The sequence below is a fragment of the Trichoderma breve genome, chromosome 3, assembly GCF_028502605.1.
Source record: "Trichoderma breve strain T069 chromosome 3, whole genome shotgun sequence".
Lineage (NCBI taxonomy): Eukaryota > Fungi > Ascomycota > Sordariomycetes > Hypocreales > Hypocreaceae > Trichoderma > Trichoderma breve.
The window spans coordinates 3,029,315-3,056,316 of record NC_079234.1 but is presented as its reverse complement, the minus strand read 5'-3'; the positions used below and the strand labels follow the sequence as shown (position 1 = coordinate 3,056,316).

Here is a 27,002-nt window from a genome sequence, read left to right as displayed (position 1 = left end):
AGGAAACTTTGGGGAAAGGACATGTTGAGTGTAGGTGTGTAGGGAGAGGTTTACACGATGTGATGGCATGATATGGTGTTGCATATATAGGAGATGCTGTTGAGGAGAGGAAAATGGAATATGATGGGTGATGGGTATTGTTCGACTTTGTGTGGGTGTTTTTGATTGATGTTTTGCGTGCGGACATGATGGGTTTAAAACACAGCCGTAGGCTTATGCGGGAGACACGAGGGGAAAGGAAGATGACAGTTTGTCACTTTTGGAGAAAAGAAAAGAAGAAAAGAACAACAAGAATCCGAGATTACCTTCAAGGATTGCACATGTAAGCTTAAAAGATTCCGTGCAAGTAAGAAATGAGCAAGATGGATGGATGGATGGATGATTAGATAACGGAGCCTTGGCGAATAATTGCGTTACGCCCGGAAGGGCTGGTGTCAAGACATTGTCTTTTTTGACGAGATAGTTGGCCTTTCTGATGTGATGGGACGGAGGGAACGCTCCTGGTTTGACGCGGGATAATAAATGTGCGGATTTGAGGCTGGTGGTTGAGAGGGTGAGGGTTTATCGCGGGATAATACGCGGGACGCGAAAGGTCGACTTGCTGTTGTTGTTGTTAGGTGATGGTAGTACAGATACAGGAGTAGTAGTAATACGGAATCCTTCCGAATTGCTTGGCCCTTTGGCCTTTCTTCCATTCCATTCGAAATCTTCGATCCTATGAAGAAAGGATTCGTGGAATACCGCCTGCTATAAGAATGCGCCTATGTTGAAATCTGGCCTTCACTCGAACCTCCGCCATGACTAAGAAAATGAGTAATGAACAACCTCGGAATTGTCAAAAGACAAGGGATCTTTTCTCTTCTCATTTTTTAGGTTCGATGCACTGCCACCATCCTCGGAGAAAGGTGTGTGTAGGGGACAATGTAAGTGTGTCATTGAAGAAAGTAGGAGCAGGTGGCGGCTCCTTGGCAAAGTGGCAATGTTTCTTGGTATTACGGAGCAGTGGGTTGTGCCCAGCTGGAATGGCTTGTCTTGGCGATAGGGGGAATATGGAGTCGTTTTGATGGGAACGGCCTTTTTGGTTTACCGAGGAGGGGTCAACATGTGCGAGGATATACGTGCAAAGATGGGAAGAAGAGATGTCAACAATCAGTTGTGTGTGAATGCTCGAGGGTGCCTATGTATGTGTGTTCCAAGTATGAGATTAAACTGCAGGGTTAGATGAGCTGCTGGTAGTTTGGTTGTTGAATATAGGCGAGGAGAATGGCCAGAACGGAATCGGAAACAGTGATGAAGTGATGCAAAAGCAACAATATTCGGCGATATCTACGGGGTACTACCAAAGTGAGGTAGACCCTGTCCAGCATCGAATTGACATAGACCTCCTTCCTAGTCCATGGTATCGGGTCAATCTGATGGTTTCCAGCATCCATGTGTCAGATACAGCTGTATTAGGTAGTAGATTCCCGGGCAGACATCAAGCAGCATCAGCATCAGGTACGAGTATGGGGTACTGCGTACAATTAGCCAGGCACAGGCGCCGGGCCAGGGTCCTGTACCAGTGACCGGCTGCACGGATTGCTCAATCAGGAAAGGGGGGTCAACAGGACACAAAGAAAAACCCCAAGATGCGATCAATTAGCACTTGGAACCACCGAGGAGGATCCATTCATGTACCAACAACAGCTGGTGTAATTCTATGGATGTGAGAAATGATGGTAATAATAACGAAAGCTGGTAATACTCGTACTGGTAATGAGCGTACTATAGCCACGGAATCCAGAGAGAGCGTATATGTATATAGCCGAACGTTACCTGGCTATCGGGATTGGTCGGAGTTCTCTGGGTCCGTCAGGCCGCCAATAAAGGAGCTGGGCCACGTTTGCACTCTGCCGTAGTCAATCGATTGCGAGCGAGTCAAAGTCAGATCGCAATTTGGCACCGGTTTCCGTCCCCCATTGCAAATGACCCCTAGTCCACCGAGCCACCCCAACTCAGGCCATGCCTCAATCGTCCAGCGATGCTACTCGAGGTGACTTGGAGCGATGCAAGCAATGATACCGGAGGCAAGTTCAGCACTCCGTACGAGCACATGTCCCGACGAGCTGAACCGAGACCCAAGGAACGAGCCGTTGTCGATCAAGGCTTTCGGTATTCGGTACACGCGAGAGCTGTGCGTGCAGCAGGCTAGCGGCTTTATTACCTATCAATCTTCAACCTTCTCGCTGCTGGTCCCTTGCACGCGACCTGGCTGAAGGGAGAGGCGCTGACGCGGTGCTCAGACGCCAAACGGGGCGCTAGAGTTTGATTTGGGGAACATGACAGGCTAGTGTCGTCTCGGCGCACTTGGCTTTGTCTCTAATGCGGCGGAAAGCTTGATTCAGGCGTCTCGAGATATGCATAATGTTGTTCCGACTTGGCGAGCATACTCTTACATACATCGACAGGTATACAGCCCATCCCTCCATCAGCTGCCATGTCCATGGGCGTGTCATGTCATCCGCACATGGCCTGTTGTTTGGAAACGACAAGCTCAACCGTTGAGGTAAATGAACAAGCTAAAAGATATAGATTTGCCACGGCCAAAGCAAATTGAAGCGTGGTGAGACCTGCGGGTATAGGTGCTGAGCAGGTATTGCCGTAAAGGAGCACATCTGATAAGACGGAGGACCAGACTCCGCATACGATTTCGTACCTGTTTCCAAACATTTCGTACTTGGTGCAAATTACTCCGTACGGGGGGGAAAAAGCACCGCTTGTTTGCTTCGTTAGGCCGCGTAACCGCTAGATATCGAGGCAATTCGCGGGTTGTTGCTGCTGCTATCCGTTGGTTTGGATGTTGTCATTTCCATCATGTCTGACAAAATGAGGTTCGTCCCGTCTTGTCTATGCCGTCTGAACCGGCGGTCCCTATTTCCACTTGATGCTTTCCATCTCCATACATACGAGGTACCTGCAGCATAGGTGCCACCATATACTCGTACCTGTATGGATATGGATACATGCACCCATCCAACGTTTACTGTACAGTACCCGTATTAGTAGGAGCAGCAGTTCTGTATCACGCATGATAGCATGACGGCACAAAGCAAAGTACAGTAGCACTGCCTCTCCGTAAACGCGCGAGGGCGAGATTAAACCGACGGGAACCAGGAGATAGTAGAGAGAGGGAGAAGAAAAAGAATTGGACACTGACAGACATGTGCCATGGCTCGAATCGATTTACACAAAAGGTCGGAGTGAGCGGCCACAGCGACAGCAACTGCGACCAGAGCGACGCTGGCGAGGGCCACGAGGCCAATCGAGAGCGCTGGGTGGGCACCGCGCCAAGGATGCCAAGTCTTGGCATTTCTTGGCATCGTATGCGCCGCTGCTCTCCGGTGGGCTGGACTGCTAGTGGTTACCTGTAAGAGACTTTTAATTTGGAGCAAATCTCGCCTACCGAATAAGTTGCCCCAGGTCCCCCTCCATCCGAACCCGCTAGCCCAGCAACGCCAAGAAATGCCAAGAACGCCAAGAATTTCCGCTTGGCCCTCTCGCGCCTGCCCAGGCCTTTGTGTCGATGTAAAGGGAGCCTCTGCCCCCAGAAAGCCTCGACCAGAGGCGCGAGTCTTTTCCCCCGGAACTTGCGTCCATCATAATCCCATATTTCATATCCCGGCATCCCGTATCCCCCAGAAATTCCAGCGTTCGCCTTTCGAGATAAAAACGTCCTGCAACCGCCCGCCGTTGTTGCGCATCCCGAATCTGCATCTGCATCTCCCCTTCTGAAATTTTACTGCTACTGCGCCCAAAGCGCCTCTTGGCCCCTCCCCGAAGATCGCGGCACCTCTGGTTGACTTTTCTGCTGCCCCACCACCAACAAGCCCCCCGACAATGTCGGCCCAAGTCCCCGACCAGGCGTCGGCTCTGTCGCCCAGCCATGATCACAAATCCGCCTCACCAACTGATGCCTCGTCCACCACGAGCCCCAATGGCAGCACCAGCACCGGCAACAACGCCAGCAGTGCCTCGTCCAACGCGCAGGTGTCGCCGTCGCTTGGTGACGCCGTGGATGCGCCCCGGCAGCTCGTCTGCCGCTGGAACCAGTGCGGCCTGAAGTTTACCAACGCCGAGACGCTCTATGTAAGTGATTGATCGATTGATAGATGGATGGATGATAGCTTGGTAGCAGACATGGAGATGGTCTAGCCCAGCCTGAGCTTACTTACTTTACACTTCCTTATGCGTGGATGATGCTAACCAGGTCTTTCGTGCAGGAACACATTTGTGAGCGTCATGTTGGTCGCAAGAGCACAAACAACCTGAGCCTCACCTGCCAATGGAACTCTTGTCGCACCACCACTGTAAAGCGTGATCACATCACTTCTCACATCCGTGTTCACGTCCCTCTCAAGCCTCACAAGTGCGAGTTCTGTGGCAAGTCTTTCAAGAGACCTCAGGACTTGAAGAAGCACGTCAAGGTACTTATTCCCCATGTTGGCGATGGTCGAGTTCTAGTTGACTTACTCACTCTCCTAGACCCATGCCGATGACTCGGTTCTCTCCCGACCTGGCCAGGATAACCAGCCAGGCATGAACTACAGACCACAAGCTCCCAAACGTGAGTATTCTACAACTTTGTTTCACTGTTTCGACGTTTCATCGGCACTAACTCAGACCCTCTTAGCCCCTAGCTATTATGACCACAACGGGCAGATGCGAAGCCCCGTCACCGGCTTCCCTCAACCACATGCTGGCGGCTATTATGCTCCTCAGCCGTCGACCAACTATGGTCTCTACTTCAACCAGCAGCATGTCAACACGGCACCCCGCTCTGAGCACATTGGCTACGCTGCGAGCTATGACCGCAAGCGCACTCATACTCATGAGATGGTGGACGATTTCTTTGGCAACGTCAAGCGTCGCCAGATCGACCCGACTTCCTATGCTCAGATCGGACGTTCCCTGCTCCCTCTTCACAATGCCCTGTCTATCCCCAGCGGACCCATGGCCGCCACCGAATCTTACTTTCCCCAGCCGGCTGGTCATGCTGTAGGTCACGGCGTGGTCCACGCTGCGCCTGCGCCCGCGCCTACTCAGAATCCCTTGGCCCAGCAGTATTATCTACCCATGCCCAATGCGAGGTCGCAGAAAGACCTAATTCAGCTCGACCAGATGCTAGGGCAGATGCAAAACACTGTGTACGAGACCGCCCCTCAAATGACCACAGGAATGCACCCCCATGACGGCCAATTCGCCGGATACCGCAGCACACCGTCGCCAACTACGCTTCACCGCGGCCCAGATGCTATGCACGTTGGTGCTGATGGCTACCACCAGCCTGTCTCAGCAGCAAGTATGGCATCCCCTCTAACGGCCATTTCATCTACCGGCACCCCTGCAGTGACACCACCGTCCAGCGCCATGTCATATACTTCTGGTCATTCCCCAAGCCCCTCAGCCTCCTCGGGATTTTCACCACAGTCCCGCCACAGCTCGACTGCTTCGTCCATCATGTATCCCAGCCTTCCCACTAGCCTGCCAGCCGTTAGCCAGGGATTCGGACAGTCCACCACGGCAACGCTGGGCCCTAGCTTTGACGCGGGCGAGCGTCGCCGATACTCGGGTGGCATGCTCCAGAGAGCTCGCGGCGCACCGCCACGATCTGTCGAGGAGCCCACCGGCGCAGTCACTCCCAAGGCCAGCGAATCTACCCAATCAATTGGATCTCCCTCCTCGGAATCATCAGACGTCAGTGACGGTACCCGCGAAAAAGAGGAGCAGTACGAGCGATGGGTAGATAACATGCGGGTGATTGAGGCTCTTCGTGAGTATGTCCAAGGGCGCCTCAAGCGCGGTGACTACGAAGAGGAGTATCCTAGCGTTAGCAAGATCCGCAAGGATGTTGATGCCATGGACCTCGAAGGCAAATCCAGGAGCCCGCTTGCCAACGAGCGCCCCATGTCCAAGGAGAGCAACCCTCTGTACCCTGTCCTTCCAGTTCCCGGTACCTAAATCATGTGCCCAGCTCATGAGATTGGTTGTATGAGGCGGCTTACTTTTTTTCTCTCCACATTTTTTTTCATATGGTACCATGTTGGTGGAATTTGACGGATCAAAATGACGCACTGCGACGTTCATGGCATTTGGCGTATGTGATACTAGGTTTATTCTCTATTTATTCCCAATATGTACGATTCAGGCTGGTGGAAGGCTTTTATATACTGGTGTGGGGAACAAATTCAAAGGGAATAGTATGAAGTGAATATTATAAGCTTGACTGTCCCCTGGTGGCTGTACCTCGTAGTCAAGTGCAAGATGAGCTATGTGCATGTAGAAGAGATGTATTTACCATGCTGTATTTTTATTGAGTACGTTTCACATTCTATCAAATAGGTTAGTAGGTATCTAGTGCCAACAAAGGGTAATAGAATCTTTGACTAGCAGAATACCGTGTCTCTTTGCACCGAGTACTTTTCGCCAGAGTCTAAATTTAGAGACAAGGTGTCTCAAGCAGCTCGCGGGAACAAGCATTGTCATTTCCTAATCACTGTGCAACAACCACAGAGTACACTGACGCAGAAGGCAATTCCCGAGAACCACGTTGGCCCTCGGTGATGTCTATGATGGTGACGGCATTGACAAGATCAGGAAAGACCGAGAGAAAGGAAAGATTCGGAGTCCTCTCTTGGCGAACCAGATGAGAACGTTGCTGATGTTAGTGCAGCTGTCCAGGTCTAGAACATATTAGTATGTAAGAGCATGCAGCCTCAAGCCAAGGAGGAGCCCGTGCGGTGATTGACGGAGCGGGAGATTCTAATTTTGGGGCTGGAATGCGGCTGCAGAGCCGAGTTACACAGACGATGCTCAGACGGGGAGAGTCTGTGTGTACTTGCATGTACATTATGTAAAAAAAGAAGAAGAGGAAGAGGCAGGAAGGCCAAGAGAAGGAAGAGGCAAGAAGGCCAAGAGAAGGAAGAGGCAAAGAGGAAAGTGACAAAAGGCCGAGAGTGTTGAAGGATTGAGGAGCTGGAATTGGGTGTTGGCAAGTAAACGAAGGAAGGAGCACGAGGCAACGGGAAGCTCGTGAAGTGAGCAGGGAAAGAGCCGGGTTGTGCCTCGTCCGATGTTTCTCTCATAGCCCTAAGCTACTAAAGCACACGGACCATATCTCTATTCATTCTTCTTCCTATTCAAAACTCTCAACAAATCCGCTGGAAAGCCCCTTCTCGATTCTCATTTAACTCCCCTAACTAAATCTCTTCATTTTCTGCTTTCTCCTGGGATTTCGTGTGCAAAAATCTGCCCTTGTTTGCGTCTTTCCGCCTGCGCAAACCAAAACACCGCACTTCCTCCCAAGACAGAAACAAGGGTTGGTTGCCCCAGACTGTCTTTGATTCTGAGACATTTGGCCTCCCTTGCAGGTAACTGACGGTGAGAATAAAAGCTGACGGGCCGCCGCCTGCAGCAAACGAAACCAGCAAAGCAAAAAAAAAAAAAAAACACAAATCAATTACCGAGAAAGCAAAAGAAAAAAACACAGCATCATGAAGACACTTTCGTTTGCCGCCGCCATCTCGGTACTGGTGTTGGGCGCTTCGGCCCTCGCTGCGCCGCCGGCCCACCCCCCGGCCGACTCAGGGTGTTGCTGCTGCGACATCAACAAGAACAGAATCGACTGCGACAGGTCGATCCCGGCGTCGGAGTGCGTCTGCCCCCAGGTCGTCTGCCCCGCCGGCGCGCCCACGTTCTGGCACGGCACGCCGCCGAAAGCCACCCCACCGCCCACACCGCTGCCGACTTACAAGCAGTGCTGCTGCTGCAATCCCAACATTAACAAGATTGTGTGCTCGCTGAGGCTCGTGGAGGACTGTATCTGCTTGGCCGTGGCGTGTCCGACGGATGCAAAGACCATCTTTGTCAAGCCAACTGGCGTTCCGACTGTTGCTTAAGAGTATTCGTTGTCGAGCCGACTTGTCTGAATCCTGGACCGGGGACATGACATGGGGGGAAAGGAAAATACAAGGAAAGGCATTGTGAATGGTGAATGCACAACACGCGTGGCAGACTGGCTGAAAAATTGATGATTTACTGATGGGCGGCTTTGGAGCTGACTGGAACTTGAGAAGAGGCATGCCGGATGGGTTACTTGACAGTATTTACACCGTTTCTATTCAACAATAAGTGGAATTCTCTACTAGGTAGATAATTGTTACTGAATTTTAACCACACATCACGGCCATAGTTGCATCTAATGGTCGCCAAAGTTGTAGAACTGAGTCCAGATGCTTTTTTATTGATTGAAAAGTTACACTACATCATTGTAAAATCATTTACAGGTGCTACTTGAGAGCTGCCTCTAAATCCCTTGGGACACAAATATGTGCTCAAGCTGGCACGGGTATGGCCCTACCGCTCTTTCTTTTTTTCTTTTACCCATTCGTCGATTCTCCTCCCAAAATTAAATTCCAACTCCCAACACCAACAGCTAACAGCATCAGCATCTCATTACATTATCAAGACATTCCTAAACCGCGGCTTGCCGGCTTCCAGGCTATCAATGGCCTTCTTGACGTCGCTGAACTGGTACCGCTCAATCATGCACTTGACCCCGTGCGTCATGGCAAACTGAATGGCCTCCTCGCTATCCAGCGCATGGCCACTCGCCCAGCCTTGCACGCTGGCGCCCTTCATAATCAGCGTCACAGTGTTGACATCGACGGAGCCCACCGGGGCCAAGCTTAGGATCTTGCCATTGGGAGCGAGGCCATCAGCCAAGGCGCCAACAACCTTTGGATTGGGCGCCGTCTGGACGATGATGGAGGCACCGCCCATCTTGGCCAGCTCGGCAGGACCGTCGGCCTTGCCCGTGTCGATGTAGTGGTGTGCGCCCAGCTGCTTGGCAAACGACTCCTTGTCGCTGCCGTGGGACAGCACGGCCACCTCGTAGCCCATCTTGCTGGCGAACTGGACGGCCAAGTGGCCCAGCCCGCCGAGGCCCTGGATGGCAACCAGGCGGCCCTGCTCGACCTTTTGCTTGCGGATGCCGTTGAAGACGGTGACGCCGGCGCATAATAGCGGTGCGGCCTCTGCGGGATCGATTTCCTTGGGGATGCGGACTACGGCCTCGGCTCGCAGCAGGACGTATTCAGCGTAGCCACCGTCCCGCGATACGCCGTTGATGAGCTCGTTCTTACAGTACTGGAACTCGCCGCGCTGACACTCGCGGCACACGCCGTCGTGCCCTCCGTGCCACGGCCCGCCCACGCGCTGGCCCACCTCGAGATTCTTCACGTCGGAGCCGAGCTCGACAATGTCGCCGACGATTTCGTGGCCTGGGATACGGGGGAAGACGTCGCCCATGTGGCCATGTGCGACTTCCATGTCAGACCAACACACGCCGCAGGCGATGACCTTGACGAGGACCTGGCCGGCCTCGGGGTGTTTTAGGGGGACATCTTGGAGCTCGATGGGGGAGTTTGGCCCTGTGAGGACAAGGGCCTTGTATGTTTTGGGGAGGGAGGGCGCCATTTCGATTTGTTTTGCTTATGGTCCACCAACTAGGTATTGTATATGCCTGTCTTTAAGCTTCACAAACAAAGTGCTGACAGACTTGGGTTGAGAGACAGGAAGCTCAAGCTTGAAGAGGTTGAATGTGCCTGAATGACAGTTCTCGTGGCATAAACTTAAAAAGGGGAATGGAAGCTTCTTGGGTATTTATAGGGTTTTCCATTTCCTCTTTTGCCAGAATTGCTTTACCACAAGGGCATTTGACAATGCCCATTGACCCAATGGGTCAAGCTGCTCTCCTCCCACTTGTACCTCAGCACCGGCATCAAATCAGCCGAAACATTGCTCCAGCTCTGCAATATCCATAGAAACTATCAAAAAGTTAAAAAGCCCATCTCATCCGGGCGAGCTTGCTAGACGGAATGGGAAAAGAAGGACAAGAACTAGTGCGATGGGCTGAAGTCAGTGTGACTTCACCGGTGGGGGGGCTGGATGCTTTGCAAGGAAACTGAGCTGATCGGAGGTAATTGGGGATAGGAGAAGGGGGGTTAGGTAAGGCAAAATAGGATCTTCGCTTCCTTATCTTCTATATGTACGTTGTGCTGTAGAGGTGGGAAGCATTTGGTTGGTTGCAAGCAGGGGGGTTTTGGTGGCTTCAGCGTCTTGCATTTTGGTGTATTAGTGATTATTGGGATCGAGATTACGACATTGAACGATCGATTACATGGAGACAGCTTGTCTATTTTCCCCAATGTCCGATCTTTTATCCGCTAGGAGTTGAAATGATTTCTAATGCGGAGACTTCTTGGTCCCAATGTGATGAGACTATTTGGTTTTCTTCTTTATGCTCTTAGTTCTAGTTGTTATGCATTGCAAGACTGCTCTGAGACCTAAACTTGCAACCATCCCCGTATATTCCCGTGAGAAGCAATGGCTAGGAAATATGCTTTATTACGAAGGATTCGTACCACACCTTGTTGTGCATGTGGCTACCTATATGCAAGTTAAGGTGTCAACAGCTTGATGATCTCTTTTCTTATCTTCAATTTCGCCCAAAATCAGGAAAAAAAGCTCCAGGGTAGCCCTTCCATCAAAGAAAGCCCATCTATGACAGCGCGGAGGCGAAATAAATCCCCCCAACGGCTAATCCTCGCTCCCACCCATCCCACCCATCCCACCCAGCCAATCAGCGCCCTCGTAATTCCGGCATCACGGGGCGAAAGAGGCGAATCAATCAATCAATCAATCAACCTATCTTGGTCCTCCCTCAACCTCGCCCAGCTTCTCTCCAACAGCCGCGGCTTCTTCAATCGCCCAACCTCCCCAACAGGTCTGTTCGTTTGAAGCTCATTCGAAGCTCCTGTTCGCCATTTCCCCTTCACAGCAGCAATGTTGCCGGCAACGCGATCCGCGGCCTCAATGGCCCTCCGAGGTGCGTCAAATTTTCCAAAGCAGCCAAACAACACACATATGCTCTCTCTCGTGAAGCCAGCATAGCAATATAAACCAATGGGATAGAGTTGCTAATGCAGAATCTCGTCACAATTTAGTCAAGCCTGCCTCTGCGCTGATTCCCTTCCGAGCCGCTGCCGCCTTCACAACAACGTCTCGACAAGATGCCACCTCGCTGACCCCCCACTCCGCGAGCTTCGGCAAGGTTCGCAAGGAAGTTCCCCTCCCCAGCGAGGAGGGCACCAAGGGCGTCATGCAATATGCGCTGTACGTTTTCTCTTCATCCAAAATCTAACCAGAAAACAAAAAACCAAAACCAAAACAACTTCTTAACTCATGAATCCACAGCACCACGCTCGACATCGTCGCCAACTGGGCCCGTCAATCCTCCCTCTGGCCCATGACCTTTGGCCTCGCCTGCTGCGCCGTCGAAATGATGCACCTCTCGACCCCACGATACGACCAAGATCGCCTCGGCATCATCTTCCGTGCCTCCCCCCGTCAATCCGACGTCATGATCGTCGCCGGCACCCTCACCAACAAGATGGCTCCCGCCCTGCGCCAGGTCTACGACCAGATGCCCGAGCCCCGATGGGTCATCTCCATGGGCAGCTGCGCAAACGGCGGCGGCTACTACCACTACAGCTACAGCGTCGTCCGCGGCTGCGACCGCATCGTCCCCGTCGACATTTACGTTCCTGGGTGCCCACCTACGAGCGAGGCCCTCATGTATGGCATCTTTCAGCTGCAGAGGAAGATGCGCAACACCAAGATTACGCGAATGTGGTACAGACGGTAAAGGAAGAGCAAAGGGAAAGAAAGGAAGAGGCGGCAACATGGGTGGAGGATGTCCAAGTGGTTTCAACGACACAGAAGATGCTATAAGGAAGGATTGATGAGGGAGAAAAGGGGCCCCCTTTTCACCTTTCTTGGAGAGAAAGAACTCACTGGGCCGAGTTGAGATATGAAATGAGATTCAATGGAATCCCAAGCAAGAGAAAAAAAAGGAAGAAAAAAAAAAATTCAAGAGTCAGCATGACGGAAGGAAGGAAGCCACGTCAAACCTTGACTCGACGTCTCATAATTCTTTTTTATTTAACCTGTTTTTTTTTTGTCCTCAAAAGTGTACATACACTCGCTGGGTTGTGGGAGGTTAGAGGTGTAAAGTATCTGCCAAAATACTGTACCAATTCTAAAGAACTATAAGCGATCCAAGAATGGAGTATATCATGATTGTGTGAACTAGTAATAACAGCCTCGCTTGCCAGAATGAACAATCTCAGCCTATCAAACCATTGAATCTAGCCAACATCGTCTACATCAGAGCAAAAAAGGGGGATTGGAGAAATAAAAAAGTCAAATTCCATTCAATGCTTGCCTTTACTATATATATATCGTAATACCTCCAGCTATTAATAAATATTGGCGCTCCAATCATTCACAACATCAAAAATGCCCATGCAACAAGGCACATTGGTCATCGACATTCGAGTCCAAACAACCTTGGTGCACAAACGCTAGCCCATCTCTTCTCATCTGACCATCATGGGCTGTCTTTTGATCTCGCATCTTCTTTTCCGCTCTCATGTCAAATTGACAGCGCTGCATTTCGTTCCATCCCGTCTCGTCTGATAACAAATAGATCCCACCAGCGCCAAACCAAGCATACCAAGTCTGTCTGCTGACTCTTCAACCAAAGCATATGTACCCAAAGAAAAACCCAAATACTGTCAATGAGGGGATGTGAAGGGATCTGAGTTAAAAAAGCAATACTGCTACACAGCACTGTACAGGGCTGTGGCTTCAGGGGGCCCCTTGATTTGGGCACCTCATACACCAAACCTCTTGTCTATTCTTGGCCAAAGCCCATGGTCTCCTCAACGGCAATAGTAAGCTTCTGTTGTAGCGTTTCCAATGTCTTATATGCAGGCAGATCAATTCGGTTGAAGCTGTGTCAAAATTGTTAGCTTTCTGAGCCTTCCAGCTTTATGGAGATATATGGTTGATAAAGACTTACCAAGTATGCGCCTTGGGTAGGTTAGTCAAGTCACCAGCCTTTTCAATAGTGAATCTTCTGGGGCCATCACTGCCCTGAAGGTCCTTGAAGCCGTTGACTGGGATTCTGGAGGTACCCGTGGTAAACTGCAGCAGACGCGACTTCTGCTCGCCATCCCAGGACCGTACGGTTGCCCAGAAGTTCTGGATAACCTCATCGGACTCCGTATATCCGCGGTAATCTGTGTGCTTCTTCCAGTCGTCGACGTCAATCTCAGCAATGCCGCCAATGAGCAGTTCGAGCTCACGCTCGTCAAATACATTGATGAGATCCTGAGGGATCAGCTCCTGGAAGCCCTCCTTGAAGGCTTGGAATTGCTCGGCGATGCGCTTCTCGATACGCCACTTGACCATGAGTTCCACATACTCCTTCTTGTTCTCGTTGGTCACCTCAATGTCACGACCGCCAGGGATCAGATCCTCCGTCGTCAAAACTCCGAAGCGCTCGTCTTCCGTGGAGAATGTTTGCTCGAGAATACCTCCCGAAATGTCGTTATCCAGCATCCACTGCAGTGAACGATGGAAATCTGCATCTACACCCTCCATATCCGCCAGCGTGACACCCTTGCCCAGCACCATCTTGTAGAGAGCACCAATGAAGAAGGCGTCCAAGAATCGTCGGTGGAAAATGGCCATACCAACCACGCGTCCGATGAACTTGAAGTAATTGAGATGTTCGGGGTTGATGCCGGAGTGAGGGTTGATTTGGAGGGTATAATTATCGTGCGCTGAGTATTCGAATAAGCAGTAGAAGGGATTGAACATTTCGTGAGAAAGCAGGAAGAAGAACTCTCGGGAAAGACCACCGTAATCCAGACCGTCTTCGCCGTCAAACTTGATCATGAGTCGCTTCTTCAGATCCGTAGCAGACTGGCGGGTGATTTCGGCGAATGAGTCTTCAAAAATGTGTGATCGTCGGACCTTGATGTGGCACTGCCCGCTAAGAATGCGCATGGCAGGCTGAGATCGGAAGTAAATGAGCTTTCGTCTAAAATCTCGCTTGTACTGGGGCACGTTTTGATCCAGCGATGAAGGAAGGCGTGGATCATCCCAGGTAGTCGTCTTGGTATTGTGGTCAACAAAGTAGACTCTGGCCGTATTTGTGAGACGCATCTCCCACCCGCTAGGCAGAGGGCCGAGCTGAGATACGGGCTGCTGCTGAATCTGGCCATTGGTGTTGTTCTGGCCGTACATGCGGATGAACTGCTGGCGGCGTGGGTCGACCCAAGTCGTGGTCCGCGTGTTGTGGTCGACAAAGTAGGGGCGTCCTTCGGGGGTCCAGCGCTGTTCCCATCCTGGAGGAAGTTCACCGGAGCCGGGTTGAGTAGCACCCGTATGCATCATGGCCGTGTGGCTGTTAGGGGCGGCATTGCTAGCAGCGGCGCTGTTAGGGCTGCCCGCGCCAGAGCCTTGCTGTTGTTGCTGGAGAGTGGGCGAGCTTGTACCGGTCCTATCCTCGGGCAGGGTTCTGTTTTGGTGTCTCTGGCGTTCAACCTGAGTAACGGCCTCACGCTCGTTTCGGGTTTCCGCGGCGCCGCCGGCGGCCGTCGGGCGATTCCAGCTGGTGGTGCGGGTGTTATGGTCAACATAATATGTACGGCCGAGGTTATCCTCCCTGCGTTCCCAACCGGCAGGCAAACGGCCTTGAGAATCCTCAAACGGGCTCAGCTGACTAGTGGGGCGGGAGTGAGAGCCATTGACGCTCGAAGACGCGGGTACGGCACTGACACTGGCGGGATGGTGGGAGGAGAGGTTGGGTTGAGAAACAAGCGCGTTGCCGTTGGGACCAGACATGGCAGAACTCGGCCGGTCACCGGCCGGAGCGGACAGGGTCGACAGGTTGGAGGCACTGGGCGCACCAAGGGTAGGTCTATTGGATGACGCTTGGCCTGCACGAATGGGGGTGCTAAGGTTGCAAGATAGGTTGAGAATGAGTTTGCCGTGCACGACGAGGTTATCAGTCGACTTCTTCAGGTCTCTCGTAATCATTTGATCTGGAAATAACCAAGCGTTAGCGAGCTACTAGCAGGCCTTGAGAAAATAAAAGGGGGAAGGGAGGGCTGAGACATACCGTCGGCTTCGGGTCCGACTTCTGGAATCAGGTCACCGATTCGGATATTGATAACGCCAAGGAAACCCTGGTCCTTCTTTTTAAACTTCTTTTGATCGAAGACCTGGACGGCCAGGATGCTTCCCTCGTCGACCCGACTACACAGATATCAATATTCAGCTCATCAATGGGGCATATGGTGAATGCGAGGGGGGGATATTGGTCGTACAAATCAAAGCTCTCGTTCCAGTAAGGGTTGAGCGTCTTCTTGCTCACAGTCGTCGTCTTGGTCTGCTCTCCATTGATGGTCGCTACAGCAAAGGGATCCGGGAAGCCTGATGTTGTTAACGAGATGCAAACTGGCGAATGGAAGCGGAAAGCGCTTATTAGCAAGCAGGAGGGGAAGATACATACGAAAGACATCTCGCTTGTACAAACCATCGGCGGCGATGACTATGAGAACGCATCCATGTTAATAACGAACGTAAGGGTCTCTGAAGCGGGAGTGGGCTTTGTATCTAGGACGCACTTGTAATCCGCAGATTGGGTCTACTGTAAGACATGCGTGTTAGCTGGACGAGGCTTGCATAAAGATAGGCTCCGCGGTCCTGATATAAAACCAAAGCCAAAACAAAAACAAAAGAGTGAATGTGATGCTTACCCAGAATCGTTTCGGCTCGCCATGGTGACGGGATCTCGGTCGTGTTCGCAGCGCTCCAGGCACGGCAGCACCAGCCTTCCGACAAGGCACAGCAGGCAAGACAAGCGGACGGCAGCGGTTGTCGATGGCGCAGTTTAAGGAGAAGGACGACGAGACGCTGCAAGTGACGACGATGCGAACTGGACTGAGCAAAAGTTGGGGCTGTGCAGCAATAGCAGCGCCAGACACTCCCCGCTCTATGGCTTGGGTGGCGGGCGATAAGGAGCACGTGACGCGATCTCGTGCTCAGCAGCGAGGGCAGCGACGAGAGGCAGACGCGAGGGGCTGGGATCTCACTGCAGCAGCGATAGTGATGGCAGGGCAATGGGCGGGATGGCAGAGCTGATGATGGAGGAGATGGAATCTAGTCGAGACGAGTCGGGATTGCAAAGGCGGGCTGACAAGTGGAATCCCCTCTCAGCGTTACTGTAACGGGGCTGTAGCGGCCAGTGCCAGGGTGGGGAGCCAAGAGGCGGCCTCCTTTGGTCTCCTTTAGGCTTGCCGTTGCCGCTGTGCTTTCGATTCTTTACAGTGTATTTGACCACTCTACGGAGTACGGGACCGGCATCTACTAGGCCTACTTATAATGCTTTTAAGAAATCGATCTTTTGCCATGTTGTGTAAGTATTTATAATACTTGTGAGTGAACCGGCAAGATCTGCCCGCTATTTTGCTTGTTCCGAAAGCAGCTCCAGTACCTGTATAGAGGGCCTGTCCATCTGGTGACGTTTTGGGTACATTACCCTTAACCTCACGCTTCTTTTTCTCTACAGCCTCTACTGCTTCTCCTACCAACACCACTACCACTAACTCCTCCATACTACTTCGACACGGCCAGTCGGCACAGAACAGCCACAGAAAGCTTGCTGCTAGTCGTGCTCCCCTGCCATATGATTGGATGTCGCCCTGATGTACTCGTACCTACTACTGCCAACACGCAGCACTCATACTGCACATTGCCCGCTCTAGGCCCGGTAGAGGTACCTCGCAGTAACCAGCGACGGGCAATGCAACAAGCACGGGAGCATGATCCTGGCGCGACAAACACCTTTGACGCCCTGACAAACTCCCCTAAGGCGCCCGACTGATTTGCATGTTTGCCTGTGGGAGCACGACATGCCCAGCTCTTCCGCTGGCACTGCCTCTATCCGGGGGTGGGTGCCGTGCTGTATCTTCCTTGCTAACCACCAGGCACTAAGGCACCCGACTTGTAGCACGAGCACTGCACGAATCGCCCACCCAGCTAAACTGTCAATGGAATCTCTCAAGGTGCTCATATTAGTGCATAGCTGCTCGTTCTCTTGTGGAACATGAGGAGCCATGCCGGCACAGCCAGCCTTGACTAATGCTGTCAAATCAATTTTATCGGGGCAGCGGTGGTTGAAAGAAGCCCTCTCGTCCGTGATGACCAATGTTTACAGTGCAAAGGGTACCGCCGCTCTAGGGCGCAGTTTTTGCCATCGAGCAGGTCAAGCGGGTACAGAACAAGCACCGCTTTACGGAGCAAATCGAATCCATCCCCCTCTATATTACTCAGACTCTCTGTACGTGTATTACTCTGTACTTTGTACTACCAACTGCCCTCTTCTGCTGTACTATTATTGGCATCAAATGCTCAATCTGGAGACGGGGTGCCGGGCTGGTGACCCCGAACTCATCCAATCCAGAGCCAGATCGCTCCCCCCCAGTTTCCGAGTAGCACGGAAGATGGATAGGTAAACCAACATGGGTTGGCTGACACAAGCTCCCAACTAGATCATGATGGCATGAAGAGGAATCGGAAGTTGTGCCAAAAGGGATTAAGCAAATGAAAAAAAGGACCAAAGAGAAAAAAGAAGGGATTCGAATGCTGTAGGCTGAACGGCAAAAGTCATAAGCCACCTGGCCTCAAAATGAGACCATCTTGGCTGGTGTGGCCGGCCGGTTTCTGCGCGGAGCTGTATCATCAAAAGATAAAAAACGCCACCTTGCAAAGCCCATGCTGCTTGGTTTGTCATCCTTTGGAGCAACCTCATAGGGCGTGCCATGACTCTGTCTTGTCGAGATGACCACTACGGGTATGGATCTGCCCTATGCTCTCTGTCTATGATGTGAGGATCGGACGAAGGAGCGTCGAATGTCGTCAATAGTAGGGCGGAAGTCGGTGGAGGAGGGGCTGCTGTCCCCTGCATTCACGCTTTGTAAGAGACGCCCTAAAGAGCATATTGATTGACCAAGTTTGAATCATCGCATATCACCATGTATGGGAATGGACTGTACATGATAACCCTGCAACAAGCATAGCTTAGACAAGATGCGCCTTAGCTATACGCCTTAGCTGTGGGCCTTGACAATGAGCGAAGCGCTACAAAGCTAACAAACAGAGAAAAATCAATTTACTTCTCGTCTAGCCTCCGATTAGCATCTGGTGTCAACACCAAGGCCTAAAACTCCAGATCCTTTCCCTTGTCGAATTCTGATACTATACACGCAATCTCGTCGCCCATATCTGATCCTGTCTTTCTCAACTTGGACTCGGCTACTGGATGACACGCAGCTCTTCCATCAAAGTAAAGCAATACCAGCGTCCTCATCCCCGTCCATTTTCTTGTTGTAGCTCCCTCCCAGCCCTTCTCCTCAATTATGCCAACCTAGATGCTGGATATCTTTCGTCATCTGCGTAGAGAAAAGAAGGAAAAAAGAATCCGCCATAACTCTCCAAAACAAATAAAATCAAGTCAAAGAAAAGCAAGCAACCGTTTTAGTCGCGAGAAATGATAAACCTCCCCTCAGAGCCGGTACCTAAAAGACCATCACTCGATCCATCGCTCTGGGCAGGTCGTGTAATTGGAGAAACACTTCCTTGCTCCTAGTAAGGGGCGTAGCCTCGTCCACGGCCCCGGTAACCGCCACGGTAGCCGCCGCCGCGGGGGAATCCGCCTCCGCCGCCGCGTCCAAAACCTCCCCGACCACCGCCGCGGAAGCCTCCTCTTCCACGACCGCGGCTCATGCCAGGAATATTGGTGCGCTTGGGGGTGACCTTGATGTTGCGTCCTTTGAAGACACTCTCGTTCAGGACGAGGGCTTGGGCCACCAAGCTAGGCTCGGTAAACTCGACATAGGCGTAGCTATAGAAGGGGAAAAGGACGCCATTGTTAGCTTGTGAAATGCACAGCAACAAGAGAGAGCGAAGAGAGCCAGAAGCTAGTTGAGGTGGGATTCGTAAAGATGTTGTGCTTACCCCTTGGGCTGTCCGGTGAACTTGTCAAGAAGGATGGTGACTCGGTTGATGGAACCGCAGCTCTGGAAGTGCGCCTGGACCTCCTCAGGAGAGGCCGAGTAATCGACGTTGCCCACAAAGATGCTGCGCGCATCCACAGACTCCTTGTCGTCGGCGAGATCAGCAGACTGCTGCTCCAGCGTCGCCTGCATCTCGCGGAGCTTCTTGGCTTCTTCCTCCATCTCAGCAACTCGGCGCTTCATCGCCAGAATCTCCTCCTAGCAGGCGGGCGTGTCAGATCCATCACGTAACAGCTTCTCGTCTCGAAGTGCGCGTCAAAGTAAACCCACCTCTTCACTGGCCGCAGTCTCGTGCTCCGGCTCACGCTCCCCCTCGGGGATGCCCTCAGGCTTGTCTGCGTCCGACATTGTGCTTGACCGAATGAATCGACAGAGTCTCTTGCTGGGAAAACTGAAAAGGACGACAATGGTATCAGCGATGGTTGTTCGAATGCGACCAATGGAACAGCTTGTCGTTGTTACTTCAACAAAGAGCTGTTGATAGGACGGGAAGAAAAAAAAAGGGCTAGGATGCGACCACCCCTGTGCAGATTGGGAATAACCTTTAGACGGAGCCTGAAGCGCGACCGCTTTAGGTTTTCTGCGTCGAAATAGGATTCATCGAAGCGCCAAATGCTACTGACCTGGATTAACTGGCTGCAGCGATATCGGACGCGACAGCTCGGTTGTCTGCGACGTAAAGGACAGTAACGGATCTGAAAGAGCAAAGAGAGGAAGAATTCGAGATGGGAACAATCGTCACTTGAGCCTCGTGTTGCCGCGACGCAGAGCCGAAGTTTGCCCGCCCATAAGGCTGCTTGTCGTGCGCGGCCCACTGGAGTTACTGCTGGTGCAAGGTCGTGGTAGCTGGGGCCTGGCTTGTGTGGGGGAGCAGATTCACTGGGCTACTGTATTATCCACTGGGCTGGCTAAATGGCTTCACATGGATTGCTGCCCGCATATCAGCATGGATGGATCGCTGGTGACGAGCATCCTCAGCTCAACCACTCAAATCACTTAGTACTAGCAGCTGACGCTCGATACTACCTTGCTAGACTAATGCATTCCAGCTTCTCTTGACTTGTAGCGTCCTTTTTCTGCATTGCAAAATCCCAGGCTTGCTCCTAGACCTGCACTTATAGATTGAGGCTCTGTTGTCTTGTTTATCTCCGACTCATATCAAAACACTGACAATATAACTCACTCATCCGCCAGCCATCCCATCATGGCGGATCGCTCATCCGCCCCCTTGCTCCAGTCCTACCATGACGACGACAGCGATGATTCTCCCGCCTGGGACAGGTCCTCCCAACAGGCTTCATATACATCTCGCTCCTGGCAACGATGGCGCAGGACAGGCCAGCGCCTCCTCGAGTCCCGTACCAAGCACTTTGTTGTCATGGGCATCGTTGCGCTGGATGTTGCTGCGCTCCTTGCAAATGTCTTTATCCAGCTGATTGCCTGCGAGATGCATCAAAACGACGAGCCCTGGGTGGAGCAGCTGACTGAAGGTCTGGAAATTGCCGGTCTGGTATTCAGCAGCCTCTTTCTCATTGAACTTGGGGCATGTTTATTTGCTTTTGGCTTGCGGTAGGTCGAAAAAAAAGCCCCCCCATTTATTTGTTTGTTTTTTACATTGCGTTTGTTTATGTCTATCTAACTCTATTGGTAACCTGAAGCTTCCTTGCCTCTTGGTTTCATCTCTTTGATGCCGCCGTCATTATTGCCAGCTTCGTCATAGATGTAACGTCCAGAGGCTTGACCGAGTCCATTGGATCCCTCATTGTCGTGCTTCGTCTATGGAGACTGGCCAAGATATCCGAAGAAGTGGTGCTGGGCGCTACTGAGAGAATGGAGGTGCTGGAGAAGCAGTTGGAAGACCTCGAGGCCGAGAATAGCAGATTGCGATCCCAGCTCGGCATCGAGTTCTCTGACCATTCAGGCACTGAGTAGGATTTGAATCAAAAATTGGTATCATTGACATGTATTACAGTTACAATTAATCTGTTGCACAATCAATGGCCCCAAAACAAATTTGCGTGTCCAGACAATTCAGAGCTGACATGTTAGCTCTGATTCATGGTATATGTATGTTCCTAGATTACTCCCATTCATTCCTTCTATTCGAGACAAACTCCAGGTATGTATGACAGAATCCTTCATCCATTTACACCATCGATGCAGTTTCGTTCCTCCAAAATGAAAAATAAAAAAAACGCCCCTGATATCTATGCTACCTCCCGCCCATGTCCCGCAGTTGCCCTATGTTCCCATCCTATGTATACGAAATATGTGGCGGTGCTATGTCTGCCATCTCTGAACGACATGGTGATCGCTGGTAGAAAAAAAAACGAAAAAAGAAAGAAAGAAGCGTCGCTGAGAGTGGAAAGCGGTCATGTATGTCGACTGCGTTTGCTTCCGTTGTTCACAGGATCTTTGCCGCCTAGGCAACCTCCAAAAAAGTCGTCAAAGTCCATCCTCCGTTTCGTTCCGGCTCCGCGACCAAGGTGTGGTGAGGACCGCGGGCCCGTCCGAGAAGAGCTTCCTCCAAATTTGGAACTGAAAGATGTTGGGAAAGCAGGTACCTCCTGCTGTCTTTGGTCTGATAAATCCAAGGTGGCGATATTAGGATACGACGAGTGGAAAGTAAAGGCGTCTTGCGTGGGTACAACGAAGTGGGTTGGTTCTTCGTTCATAGGAGCGACGTGGACGGCAGCAGGAGGGGAGACGGTTCGTGTTTCGATCGGAATTGGTGTCGAGGTGGATGGTTCGGCGCTGGCTCTAGCGATCTCGGGAGATGTATTTCGTTCGCCCTTGTCGACCTCATCCTCGCTCTCAGCGCTCTGGTGTCCCGCGTCTCGGCCATCAAGCCTTTCCGTGGCCCACCTCCTAATCCGCCAGCCCTCGCCGTCGTCCAAGCCAATGTTTTCCCTGTCCAGAAACATGAGCAGTTCGTCCAAGCACTCCTGGTACCCATCTGCACGAGCGCGAGCTTCTGCCTTGGCGGAGGTCTTGTAGAGCTTAGTAACGGAGAGGGCGGCGGCCTTGAAAACGTCGAGAAGCTGTTCAGGTGAGTCATACTGCGCCGCCTGCTTCCCAACGGCGCTTCGGGTTTTCGACGAGTCCATCTTCAAAGAGGGTATTTGTTGTTATGGCAAGCGCGTGTGTGTGTGGTATGTATGGCCTAGCTTCTGGTTAGGGTGGCGTAACGACAAACTGGGAGCTTTGTGTTCCTACCTGAGGACTCGTATGGATTCCAGCAAGCAGGCTCAGGGAGAGAGATTCCACGGCCTGGTTTTAGAGGGTCGCACGGCAGAGACAATGCCGAGTTGTGGGCTAGGCAGCCTCAAAATCGAATATCAAGCTCTCAAAAAAGGAAGAGAATGAGCGAAAGGTCTGGAGATAGTCCCCAAATCGGATCAAACGATGGAGGGGAAAGTCCTGGCAATTTAGTCTGGAGCGGCAAACTTCGAGGTCAGCAGGTTCGAAAGGTGGGCGAAGGCGGTAGAACGGCACGTGGGGTTGATGGGTCGATACCCTGGCATCTACCACGTGACTTTGAAGCTGGCCGCAAGCTACCAGACGAGAGCGGGAGATGCTTTTGGATATGAGGAGCGATACGGGAGAATTTATTATTAAAGTTCAAGGTTTTGATTATGAGGGTGTGTATGGCGAGCTGCCGAGTGCTGGGAGCTGGACGAGACACGTGCACGCACCGCGCGGTGATTTCAAATGCTACGAGTACGAGTTGCATGCACTGCGCACTCCTTGCAGGCCTTGAATGACGGGAGGCAAATCCCCTGCTAAATTGAACCGCATCTGCATTTGCAGCGCTGAAAAGCCCCTGACGCTGTTGACGTCGTTGGCTAATCCCGCTTGGGCTCCGGACTTTTCTTGTTCCTTTGAGCAATAAGTGGGGGCCCGAATCGGCTTTCTTTGGCGGAGAGACAAGGGTGGGACCTGCACAAAGCGCTAGGCCCAAAGGCGACAACCTCTGGATGAGCACGTCGAGCCTCTTGCCAGGCGCAATTCTAGAAAAAACATCTTCTCCTTTCCACCAGCAACAGGGAGGTCGATTCACGGCTTCCAACACCACCCAAAACATCTCGAGAAGCCAGAGGCCCCTACTAGATTTACGGAATCACTCTCGGCCCCTCGCACTTTCGCCCAGCGGCGCATTTGAAGCGCGTTTCGTGCACGCAAGTCGCGTAAAGAGGCTCCCCTCTGAGATTTTAGTCGCAATGGCTCCGCGACCTCGAGCCAACGGCGTGGATACGGACGCGTCCATGTCTGATGCTCCGGAGCATCCTCATGCTGAAGAAATGGTAAGTTCATCTATTTAATTGCTGCTTTTCGCCGCTTGATCGATGTTTTAACAGCTATAACCCTAGGACGTTGATGAGACTCCCGACTATACCGATTCCGACACCAACCCCAACACCACAGCCAGCAGCGTAGCTGGTGAGCCCCTCACAGATGGTAGGAAGCGACGTAGCGAGGCGAATCAATTGCGTCGGAGCATCTTCGGAAAGAAGCATGACCGCCTTGGAGAATCAAAGGTATGTTTTCCCATATTGCCCAGCTATAAGACAATGCCTACCGAAGATTGTATTCGATATTAACGCTTTGACCCTTTTCTTTCTCTTTCAAATAGGAAGATGATACTATTCGAAGATTTCGATACTTGCTCGGCCTTACCGATCTCTTCCGGCACTTTATCGAGACGAATCCCGACCCTAAAATCCGTGACATTATGGCCGAGATCGATCATCAGAATGCCGAAGCTGCTCGAGGCAAGAAGGGCGCTGGTAGAAAAGGTGGTGCCACGAGTGATCGACGGCGACGAACGGAGGCCGAGGAAGACGCGGAACTCTTGAGCGACGAGAAGCATGGTGGATCCGCAGATACAGTCTTCAGAGAGTCACCCTCGTTTATCCAGGGTACCATGAGGGATTACCAGGTTGCAGGCCTCAACTGGCTCATTTCGCTGCATGAAAACGGCATTTCAGGCATTTTGGCCGACGAAATGGGCTTGGGTAAAACTCTGCAAACCATCTCCTTTCTGGGCTATCTCCGCCACATCATGGGTATTACTGGTCCCCACCTTGTGACGGTGCCCAAGTCGACGCTCGACAACTGGAAGCGAGAGTTTGCAAAGTGGACCCCCGAAGTCAATGTGCTGGTGCTTCAAGGTGCAAAGGATGAGCGTCACGAACTCATCAACGAACGTCTTGTTGACGAGAAGTTCGACGTTTGCATCACGAGCTACGAAATGGTCCTGAGAGAGAAGGCACATCTCAAGAAGTTTGCTTGGGAGTATATCATCATTGACGAGGCACATCGCATCAAAAACGAAGAATCCTCTCTCTCGCAGGTCATCCGACTCTTCAACTCCCGTAACCGACTGCTCATTACCGGTACCCCGCTGCAAAACAACTTGCACGAGCTCTGGGCTCTCCTCAACTTCCTCCTGCCCGACGTCTTTGGCGATGCTGATGCGTTCGACCAATGGTTTTCAGGACAAGACCAGGATCAGGACAAGGTGGTGCAACAGCTGCATCGAGTTTTGCGCCCGTTCTTGCTCCGACGTGTCAAGAGTGATGTTGAAAAGAGTCTTTTGCCGAAGAAGGAGGTCAACGTGTACCTGGGCATGTCCGAGATGCAGGTCAAGTGGTACCAGAAGATTCTGGAAAAAGATATCGATGCTGTCAACGGTGCTGGAGGAAAGCGAGAGTCCAAGACTAGGCTTTTGAACATTGTTATGCAGCTGCGAAAGTGCTGCAACCATCCATATCTCTTCGAAGGTGCCGAGCCAGGTCCTCCCTACACAACTGACGAGCATCTGATCTACAATGCTGGCAAGATGAAGGTCCTGGACAAGTTGCTAGGACGACTTCAGAAGCAGGGAAGCAGAGTCTTGATCTTTTCACAAATGAGTCGACTGCTCGATATTTTGGAGGATTACTGCGTCTTCAGGCAGTACAAGTATTGCCGTATTGACGGTGGTACTGCTCACGAGGACCGAATTGCAGCCATCGACGATTACAATAAGCCCGGATCAGAAAAGTTTGTCTTTTTGCTCACGACGAGAGCTGGTGGCCTGGGCATCAACTTGACAACTGCCGACATTGTCATTCTCTACGATAGTGATTGGAACCCGCAGGCCGATCTGCAGGCCATGGACCGCGCTCACCGTATTGGACAGACTAAGCAAGTTGTAGTGTACAGATTCGTCACTGATAATGCGATTGAAGAAAAGGTCCTCGAGCGAGCGGCTCAGAAACTACGACTGGACCAGGTCGTCATTCAGCAGGGCCGTGCCCAGGTTGCGGCCAAGGCCGCCGCAAACAAGGATGAACTCTTGTCCATGATTCAACATGGTGCCGAGAAAGTATTCCAGTCAAAAAGCTCTACGGACGAAGCAGCAAACAAAGACAAGGAACTGGACGATGAGGATATCGATGATATCTTGACTCGAGGCGAGTCCCGTACCAAGGAGCTGAATGCCAGGTACGAAAAGCTTGGTATCGAAGATCTTCAGAAATTCACATCCGAATCTGCTTACGAGTGGAATGGAGAAAACTTTGCAGCTACAAAGAAGAATATCGGCATGAACTGGATCAATCCATCGAAGCGAGAACGCAGGGAACAGAGCTACTCGATGGACAAATACTTTAGACAGGCCATGTATCCCAACCCCAAGACTGATGCCAAGCCAAAGGCTCCCCGTGCGCCCAAGCAGGTGCCAGTTCACGATTACCAATTCTACCCTCCCCGACTGCAGGATCTGCAGGACAGAGAGACTGCCTTCTATCGCAAGGAGATTGGGTACAAAGTTCCGTTGCCTGATGGAGACGATGATAACTTGTCCGAGCGCGAGGCTGAGAGAGCACTCGAGCAGCAGGAGATTGACACTGCTACACCTCTCACAGAGGAAGAGCGAGCTGAAAAGGAGGAGCTTTCCAATCAAGGTTTCGGCCACTGGAACCGCCGTGATTTCCAGCAGTTTATCAACGGATCAGGGAAATATGGCCGCAACGATTACCAGGGCATTTCCAATGAGATTGATAGCAAGACGACGGCGGAAATCCGGGCCTATGCCAAGGTGTTCTGGCAGCGATACACCGAAATTTCCGACTATCCCAAGTACATCAAGGTTATCGAAGATGGTGAGGAGCGCACTAGGCGCATCGATCATCAAGGCAAGCTTCTTCGGAAGAAGATGCAGCAGTATCGCGTTCCTCTTCAGCAACTGAAGATCAATTACTCAGTCTCAACCACTAACAAGAAGGTCTACACCGAAGAAGAGGATCGGTTCCTGTTGGTTCTTCTTGACCGTTATGGCATCGACTCCGAGGGCCTCTATGAAAAAATGCGAGACGAGATCCGCGACTCTCCTCTTTTCCGCTTCGATTGGTTTTTCCTCAGTCGCACGCCTATTGAGCTGTCGCGACGATGCAACACACTGCTCACAACTATCGTGAAGGAGTTTGAGGACGGCCCTGGAACCGGAAAGAATGGGGTCAATGGCAAGTCCAAGCGCGATCTGGACGAGGAGAATGATGAAGACAGCATCCTGAGCATGGCACCAGCAAAGAAGAAGTCTAAGAATGGCGTCAAGGTATGTAACATCCCAGAGTAAATTAAAGGGCCCGATGCTAACACATGTCTCTAGAATAAGGCTCTTGACAACGTCAAATCAAAGTCCAGCAAAGCCAGCTCAGCTTCCCCTTCAAGAGCCTCCAGCGTCGCTTCCAACGCTAACTCCGTTGCCGGTGGCTCTTCCAAGGGCAAGAAGACCAAGACCACGGGTAGAAAGAAGAAATGAGTAAGATGAAAAGCGGGAAAACCAAGGATTAAGGGCAAAACAACTCGGGCTCAAGGAAGGGATGCGGATACGAGGTTTAGAGAGGGGAATAACGTTGCTTTATTATGTCGACAAAACTTATGGCGTTTTCATGCTTGGGGGACTAATGAGGATTGAATCGAGCTTGG

At 51.8% G+C, this 27,002-nt stretch overlaps 9 protein-coding genes across 9 annotated transcripts; 5 read left to right on the top strand and 4 right to left on the bottom strand.

The window, feature by feature from the left end:
• Window positions 1-3,876: 3,876 nt before the first annotated feature.
• Window positions 3,877-5,997, top strand: T069G_05329 (uncharacterized protein; the record flags this gene model as incomplete). Its single annotated transcript, XM_056172539.1, has 7 exons — window positions 3,877-4,026; window positions 4,069-4,125; window positions 4,260-4,346; window positions 4,398-4,463; window positions 4,522-4,603; window positions 4,670-5,034; window positions 5,083-5,997. 7 exons carry the CDS (start codon window positions 3,877-3,879, stop codon window positions 5,995-5,997), a joined length of 1,722 nt encoding a protein of 573 aa, XP_056029397.1.
• Window positions 5,998-7,529: 1,532 nt separating this feature from the next.
• T069G_05328 (uncharacterized protein) lies at window positions 7,530-7,934 on the top strand (the record flags this gene model as incomplete). The annotated part of the gene is made up of 1 exon (XM_056172538.1): window positions 7,530-7,934. The coding sequence occupies one exon, from the start codon at window positions 7,530-7,532 to the stop codon at window positions 7,932-7,934; it is 405 nt and encodes a 134-aa protein (XP_056029396.1).
• Window positions 7,935-8,490: 556 nt separating this feature from the next.
• Window positions 8,491-9,513, bottom strand: T069G_05327 (alcohol dehydrogenase groES-like domain-containing protein; the record flags this gene model as incomplete). The annotated part of the gene is made up of 1 exon (XM_056172537.1): window positions 8,491-9,513. One exon carries the CDS (start codon window positions 9,511-9,513, stop codon window positions 8,491-8,493), a length of 1,023 nt encoding a protein of 340 aa, XP_056029395.1.
• Window positions 9,514-10,881: 1,368 nt separating this feature from the next.
• Window positions 10,882-11,743, top strand: T069G_05326 (NADH ubiquinone oxidoreductase, 20 kd subunit domain-containing protein; the record flags this gene model as incomplete). Its single annotated transcript, XM_056172536.1, has 3 exons — window positions 10,882-10,924; window positions 11,043-11,211; window positions 11,293-11,743. 3 exons carry the CDS (start codon window positions 10,882-10,884, stop codon window positions 11,741-11,743), a joined length of 663 nt encoding a protein of 220 aa, XP_056029394.1.
• Window positions 11,744-12,793: 1,050 nt separating this feature from the next.
• T069G_05325 (HECT-domain (ubiquitin-transferase) domain-containing protein) lies at window positions 12,794-15,733 on the bottom strand (the record flags this gene model as incomplete). Its single annotated transcript, XM_056172535.1, has 9 exons — window positions 12,794-12,893; window positions 12,962-14,371; window positions 14,414-14,667; window positions 14,728-14,993; window positions 15,071-15,207; window positions 15,279-15,384; window positions 15,464-15,502; window positions 15,579-15,601; window positions 15,711-15,733. The coding sequence occupies 9 exons, from the start codon at window positions 15,731-15,733 to the stop codon at window positions 12,794-12,796; spliced, it is 2,358 nt and encodes a 785-aa protein (XP_056029393.1).
• Window positions 15,734-18,597: 2,864 nt separating this feature from the next.
• On the bottom strand, window positions 18,598-19,376 carry T069G_05324 (RNA recognition motif domain-containing protein; the record flags this gene model as incomplete). The annotated part of the gene is made up of 3 exons (XM_056172534.1): window positions 18,598-18,856; window positions 18,970-19,226; window positions 19,299-19,376. 3 exons carry the CDS (start codon window positions 19,374-19,376, stop codon window positions 18,598-18,600), a joined length of 594 nt encoding a protein of 197 aa, XP_056029392.1.
• An 856-nt stretch (window positions 19,377-20,232) lies between these two features.
• T069G_05323 (ion transport protein domain-containing protein) lies at window positions 20,233-20,960 on the top strand (the record flags this gene model as incomplete). Its single annotated transcript, XM_056172533.1, has 3 exons — window positions 20,233-20,309; window positions 20,361-20,597; window positions 20,687-20,960. 3 exons carry the CDS (start codon window positions 20,233-20,235, stop codon window positions 20,958-20,960), a joined length of 588 nt encoding a protein of 195 aa, XP_056029391.1.
• Window positions 20,961-21,400: 440 nt separating this feature from the next.
• On the bottom strand, window positions 21,401-22,135 carry T069G_05322 (uncharacterized protein; the record flags this gene model as incomplete). Its single annotated transcript, XM_056172532.1, has 2 exons — window positions 21,401-21,938; window positions 21,981-22,135. The coding sequence occupies 2 exons, from the start codon at window positions 22,133-22,135 to the stop codon at window positions 21,401-21,403; spliced, it is 693 nt and encodes a 230-aa protein (XP_056029390.1).
• A 1,113-nt stretch (window positions 22,136-23,248) lies between these two features.
• T069G_05321 (SLIDE domain-containing protein) lies at window positions 23,249-26,835 on the top strand (the record flags this gene model as incomplete). The annotated part of the gene is made up of 4 exons (XM_056172531.1): window positions 23,249-23,332; window positions 23,399-23,566; window positions 23,662-26,628; window positions 26,683-26,835. The coding sequence occupies 4 exons, from the start codon at window positions 23,249-23,251 to the stop codon at window positions 26,833-26,835; spliced, it is 3,372 nt and encodes a 1,123-aa protein (XP_056029389.1).
• Between the last annotated feature and the right edge of the window lie 167 nt (window positions 26,836-27,002).